The 6,804-nt window shown below is 51.0% G+C and overlaps 1 protein-coding gene across 1 annotated transcript; it reads right to left on the bottom strand.

Annotated features, from left to right (window-relative positions):
• Positions 1-2,297: 2,297 nt before the first annotated feature.
• LOC131588700 (ubiquitin carboxyl-terminal hydrolase 42-like) lies at positions 2,298-6,597 on the bottom strand. Its single transcript, XM_058857624.1, has 11 exons — positions 6,573-6,597; positions 5,797-5,997; positions 5,271-5,381; positions 5,092-5,185; positions 4,878-4,945; positions 4,649-4,719; positions 4,008-4,090; positions 3,648-3,759; positions 3,129-3,269; positions 2,808-2,908; positions 2,298-2,418 (listed from the first exon to the last, which is right to left on the bottom strand). The coding sequence occupies exons 1-11, from the start codon at positions 6,595-6,597 to the stop codon at positions 2,298-2,300; spliced, it is 1,128 nt and encodes a 375-aa protein (XP_058713607.1).
• Positions 6,598-6,804: the final 207 nt, after the last annotated feature.

The raw sequence follows: 6,804 nt of genomic DNA, 5'->3' as shown, positions 1-6,804 counted from the left end.
TGTGCTTCCATGGTGCACATCATGCAGAAACCTTGCTGCTGACCTGAACAGAGACACAGGGAAAGTCTTTAGGTTAGCCAAATATCCACAGCAGTGGGATCCTCCTCCTCTTTCACTCCAGCACAATACTCCACTCCTCCCAATGACCCAACAATCCCAGGACATTTTAGTGTGCGGAAAATATTCTTAAGAGGGATGCTGGACCAAGAGATTTCTGTGCAATAAGCCAGGAGGCTTTAACTTGCCGGAATAAAGACTTGCAGCTAGAAAGAGGTGTCTTCATGAAGGGTAAGACAGCTGGCAAGGGCAAGTGGCTTCTATAGAGGCTTGAGTGTTCAAAGAACATCAACTCATGGGGCTGACAAAGGGCTGCTGTTCTCCTAAGCCTAACTCCAGGTTCTGGGAATCTTTGGTATTTGATGAACACATATTCAGGAGGGGTTCCCAAAAGCACTCACAGGCCTTGCTGTGCTCTCGGGACAGCAGGTAGTTGGCCAGTGGCGGGGTGTAGGTCAAACACTGCAGGACAGTTGAGGAAGGTTGAGGAAGAATGTGTTGCCCACATTGAACAGCCCTGCTCCAGCACTCTGCTGCTGCTGCCAGACCATGTAAATCTTCTCCGGTGGAAACAGGATCCTTTCTGGGGGAGCTATTCCCTCAGCAATGACTGCAGAGAAATTCCATTCGAAAAGAGACGAGGTACTGCTTGTACCAGCTGCTGAACTGCAGGTTCCCATCTTTGTGATCAGTCACAGAGCCCCAGTTCACAAGAGCTTCAAAGGTCCTTCTGAAGTGCCCCAGTGCATGGTACCTTCTCTGAACAGGCCCTGCTGTACCTGCTGCTGCTGCTGTCACAGCATCAGCAGCAGAGCTCTCTGGCTTTCCCACCTCTTCTACAGGAATGACCAGCGTTCAGCCACTAACTTAACTTCTGCCTTTGCTGGTCTCCTTTCTCTGTGCTTACTTCCTCTTGGGAATTAGTAAGCCTTTTAGACTAGACTAATTAAAACTTTCTAGACTAGTCGTTGGCATCATCAGCCATAAAACTAAATTGTTCCCTCATCTTTGGGAATGGGTGTAGAAAACATGGACAGCTCTGCTAAAAAATGCAGTGCTAATTTCCCATTCTGCTTCAGCCAGCGCCACAATCTGCCCGCAGCAATCCTAGAGTGCCTCGAGTGCTTCCCTGACGTGCGTCTCTGGAGCACACAAACCCTCCTCTTCCTCACTGAACGGTGGTGGGCTGAGAAACGCACGAACTGGCGGCCGACATCATAGCCCAGCTGTGGGCAGCTTCTCTGCTCCCTCAGCCTCAGTTGGAATTGCTCCCGAGCTGCCCTGAGCACACAAGCCTGCTGGAAGCTGGTGTTGGAGGGCCCAGAAGCTGCATTATCCAGCAGGGCTTTGTCACATCCTGGAGGATTTGTTCTCCTCCTCTTGCTCAGAGAGGGCTGCTGGTCTGGGCACTGCACAGAGTGGCCATGGAGGTCACAGCCTTGCTCTGGGGATCTTCTCTGCTCGCTCCACCAAGGTTGGGTTTGCTCTTGACCAGCCCAAACCCTGGGAACCTGCTTCAGGCTGGTGCTGGAGGGCCCTAGAACTTCACCATCAACAGGAGTTTGGTCACAACAGGGAGAATTCGTTGCCTCCCTCTTCCTCTTCCTTGATGAAGAGTTGAAGCCTGAGTGCTGCACAAAGCGGCTGCGGAGGTCGTAGCCGCTCCACACGGAACTGCTTGTCTCTTGCTGCATCAGCAGGGTTTCCTGACAAGCATCCCCAGGTCCACAGGCCGACTCCAAGCTCCTGTTGGTAGGCCCTGAAGGTGCATCATCTATGGGATTGTGTCCACAACTTGGAGGAGGCCCTGTGGCGTCATCACAGCCTGTGGTGTCCATAACATAGCTGCAGGCTTCCTTGCCCCACAGTGGGGATCCGCTCTGCGCCTCCTCCTGGCCAGGATCTTCCACACTCAGCACCATGTCCTGGAAAGAGAGCTGTGCACAGTTCCTGCCCTTCTCTCCTGAAAGGGCCAGAGTCAGTGAAGGGGAAGCCACTGAAGCTCTGGGAGGGCACATTTCACAGCCTCCCAAAGGCCCTTCTGGAGGGCTGCCAAGGCCAAAGGGCCAAAGGCACACAAATGGCATGGATGCAGGTGGCATGCTTTGAGAGGAAGCAGCATTGTGGCTGTGAAGAATGCTGCAGGGTGCCAGGGGAAAAGGGAGAAATGCTTAGATCCTACAAAGAAATCCACAGCTCCTGTGGTGCCCTGACCCTCCTCCCCAGTTACCTTTGTCCTGTCAGGCAAAACCTGTGGGACAATAGAAGCCACCTGCTTGCTGCTGGCTGCCCACTGACTGAGGACGGATGGTGCATATGATGGTACTAGCGAGGAAGAAGCCTTTTGTCCAAGCCTCAGATCTGAGCATCTGGAGAAAAAAAGAGTGATCTCACTTTAGGGCTGTTGTTGCAGCCTCCTCTGGGCTTCAGTCATTTTCTTGGAGAGGTTTCTATGACAGAGAGACTTAGCCAAGGTCACAAATGAAAAGGTCAACCAGAGTATTCCCACCTGGCCTGCTCCTGTCCCAGCAAAATCTCATCCTTCTACCTTCTACAGCCTCCATTCCATAAATTCACACACTTGTTTGCCTTGGAAGGGACCTTAAAGCTCCTTTTGTTCCACTCCCTCTCATGGCCAGGAATACCTTACAATAGACCAGGATCCTCCAAGCCCCATCCAACCTGGCCTTGAACTCTTCCAGGGATGGGGCACCCACAGCTTCTTTGGGCAGCCTGTTCCATTGTCTCACCTGGCATAAAACAGCAGGTAGGCTTGCTGCCCGAGAGCTGTGTCAATGCTACGAAGCTCCACACACTCATCATCCATCTGGTACCACAGCCCGTTGCTGGCCTGTGAAAAATAAAGGCAAGGATCTCTGCATGGCTTCTCACCAAAAACACGGGCAGAAAACTACCTAACAAAGAGTGTGCCAAAAGAAATCCAGTGCAGCCCCTAAGGAGACCTTCTGGCCCAAAACCTTGGCTGTCGGTAATACCCACAGGAAAGTTCCTCTTCCCCAGCACGCCTTCTCCTCGTTGGGAAGGAAGGAAGGAAGGAAGTTGCTGTTTACCTTGGTGTAGCAGAAATAGTGTCCTTCATGGCAGCTGTCGCCACTGTGCACCAGGACAGCATACAGGGAGTAATAGAGGGGCTCTCCATCGGCCTCGGACATGTACGGGCGGAGATCCAGGTACTCGGGGTACTCCACAGCCTACAGAGACACCAGGAGGGCTCAGAGGTGACCCTGACCTGGGACAGAGAATAGCCTGCCACATCCAGGGGCCAGAGGTGTGGAAATACATCTTTGGGGCTCATGAGCAGCTGCTTTCTCGTAAAGCAAGGTGTAATGCCTTGGGTGGCAGGAAACTGCTCTTGGCCAAAGCAGCGCTGTGGGAGAAGAGCGCTGGCCTGTCTTCCCAAGGGAATTCATTTCTCCCAAGGAGAGAACACAACGAACCCAACTACATACCACTACCTGTACCTACAGACAACTACTACCCAACAACTAACATCACTAACGAGTGGCTTGTGACAAGCTCTAGGAAATCTACTCTAGGAAAAGAAAGCTGCACACCAGTTGTGTACACACCTTGTTCATCTTCCCGCCGGTCAAACAGTCAAACCGTTTCAGACACACCGTCAGAACCTTAGGTGCACAGTGGATTGTGAACCTCTTGGAGGCAGCAACCTTCTCCTTACACCTTGAAAGCAAGCACAGACACAGCCCAGTGCTGAAATGCACCCAGTCTTCCCCCAAGCTGGCCAGGCAACCTCTCCTGTCTCACACAGCTTTTGTTATTCTAAGGCTCTTCACTGCCATATTTGCAAAAAAGCTGCATCTCATCTGTGTGCAGTAAACCTGCACAAGAAGATGACTTCTCTTCAGTGACATGCAGCCCCCTCCAACAGGATCCCGTCTTACTCTGCATGTTCTTAGTAATCATCTCACTTGCTGCATTTAAAGCAGTTTTCACCATCCAGCTGCTCAGGTGTCACAAACTCTTCCAGAGCTGCAGTGAGGGACGAGGCTGCCTGGAGGAGTGAGAAATGTGCACGCTGAGCTGCAGGAAATGCCCTCACCAAAGCATTTCCCAGAAGCTGACCAGAAAAGCGCTGTAGCTGATGCTGAAGAGACCCACCATGAACCTATCCAGAAGGAGGCAGAAAGAGAGTGCGACGCTGAACACCTCCCCGTCTCCCAGCAGCTCCTGGAGCTGTCAAGAGCTCCGTCCCTGTGCCCCCGCTCAGTTCAACTAATGACAGTGTGCAGGGGCATCAGTGGTGCAAACAACAATTCAACCCATCAGCCTGGGAGCCAGACAGGTGTTACAGGAGGACAGGCAAAGAGAAGAAGGATAACGATGTATCAAGGGTGCAGAGAGGATAATTGCTGTTTGTCCAGCTTAAAAACAGCACCTGCAGAGAGCCCAGTGCCACAGCCTCTGCAGGGGGACACTATCCAGTGCCCTTCCCACCCACCACCAAGACCTCTTGTGTTCACAGGCTATATTTTTAAGACAAATGTGTTGACTCTGGGAAGCTGCTGCAGGGCCTTGGGATGTCTTGAAGCACAACCGCAAAGCCTCTTACATTGATATCCAAAGGAACATCCAGGAAGGCCTCGTAGGAGTCAGAAACGGCTTTGCAGCTGAAGCAGGTGACTGGAAGGGAAAATCCAAATGCTCAGCAATGGCAAGCTGACTGGCATTGCCCATTTACACATTGCACCTGTCCCACCAGTCCCAGGACCAAGTGTCGAGCACAGGCAGACAGAAGGGCACGGGCAATGTCAAGGAGAGTAATAGCTGTGGAAACGTACCTCTGGATCTCAGAAAGCCCCCAAATATTTGATGGATGATGGTAGTGGATTCAGAAGAGAGGTCCAAGCTGGAAACAAGTGATAAGACACAGGGTTATCTCCTCCAAGTGTTTTGCTTAGCCTGAAAGCCCAGGGTTTAGGTTTCCCTTGATGGTGGCACATCAAGCAGTCCAAAGGGCTCCGAGCTTTGTGAGGGTGATTGCCTTGTGCTTACTCGCTGCTTGCGCTCAGACAAGCTCTCTGCATGGCATTGACTGTACAGCACAAGAAGTCATGGGCATCTTCCTGCATACCCAGCTGAAAATGTTCTCCTATGCCTAAGAAAGAAGAAGTTTGTCCTTGTCCCATACACAAAGGGAAGAAAACCTGTCAAAAGCACCTGCCATGACTTACGTCCAAAAACCTTGAGGACAGCCCAAGGCACGATGGCACTGGCAGGGGAATGGAAGACCTTGTTAACGTGTGCTTCCATGGTGCACATCATGCAGAAACCTTGCTGCTGACCTGAACAGAGACACAGGGAAAGTCTTTAGGTTAGCCAAATATCCACAGCAGTGCGATCCTCCTCCTCTTTCACTCCAGCACAATACTCCACTCCTCCCAATGACCCAACGATCCCAGGACATTTTAGTGGGCGGAAAATGTTCTTAAGAGGGATGCTGGACCAACAGTTTTCTGTGCAATAAGCCAGGAGGCTTTAACTTGCCACAATAAAGACTTGGAGCTAGGAAGAGGTGTCTTCATGAAGGGTAAGACAGCTGGCAAGGGCAAGTGGCTTCTATAGAGGCTTGAGTGTTCAAAGAACATCAACTCATGGGGCTGACAAAGGGCTGCTGTTCTCCTAAATCTAATTCCAGGTTCTGGGAATCTTTGGTATTTGATGAACACATATTCAGGAGGGGTTCCCAAAAGCACTCACAGGCCTTGCTGTGCTCTCGGGACAGCAGGTAGTTGGCCAGTGGCGGGGTGTAGGTCAAACACTGCAGGACAGCGTTGAGGAAGCACGTGTTGCCCACATTGAACAGCCCCGCTCCAGCACTCTGCTGCTGCTGCCAGACCATGCAAATCTTCTCCGGTGGAAACAGGATCCTTTCTGGGGGAGCTATTCCCTCAGCAATGACTGCAGAGAAATTCCATTCGAAAAGAGACGAGGTACAGAAGCAGATTTAAACTTGGACTTTTCTACACAAGCAGTCAGGATAACCAGCTCAAACCTTCAACTCCGTGTCAGGGGAAGCCTAGAGCTGCCATTGAAATTTACTGGGTTGGAAAAGTCTCTTCCCCTGCTTGCTTTGCCAAGAGTCTAACAGACCCCAGCTCTGATTTCTGGGCCTCGGGGTACCTTCCTTTCTCACCAGAGCTGGAGACTGCATTTACCAAGTCAAGTTTTCCCTGGTCGTAACTAATTGTAACTTGTTGAAAAAAGGCAAGTACTGAAAAAAAAAGGTAACTCAAGGATGTCAGCCCTCTCTATAAACAATCCTGTTTCAAAGTCTTGTGCACACTGAGAAAGGAGAGACAAAAGGTGCTTTCCTGTCACTAAACATAAACAGCTGGGTCAGTCTGCCTGCTCTCAGGAAACATCCCAGAGTTCACTCTGGGTTCTGAGCACATCATTCTGGGATCTGACCGCCAGTCATGTCACTTGTCTGGGGATTCACAAGGTCCAAACCTGACAGTGAAGCTGTTACTCACAGAAATCGTTCCCTCTTGTGGCCATTGCGTCTCTCAGGAACAGAGGGCAAAGCTCTGGAAGACCAAGGACATCAGGACATTCTCCAGAAAGAGACCAGTGTCAATCCCATCACATGATTGCAAAGAAATTACCCTAGCTCACCAAAAGTATAAAAACTCCAAATAAATCAAACCTAGAGAACAGCATTTGCCATCAACAGTTTCAGTGCTGCTTGTACCAGCTGCTGAACTG

The sequence above is a fragment of the Poecile atricapillus genome, chromosome 27, assembly GCF_030490865.1.
Source record: "Poecile atricapillus isolate bPoeAtr1 chromosome 27, bPoeAtr1.hap1, whole genome shotgun sequence".
NCBI classification, from domain to species: domain Eukaryota; kingdom Metazoa; phylum Chordata; class Aves; order Passeriformes; family Paridae; genus Poecile; species Poecile atricapillus.
The sequence above is the reverse complement of the archived record's forward strand: the minus strand, read 5'-3'. Positions and strand labels throughout refer to the sequence as shown.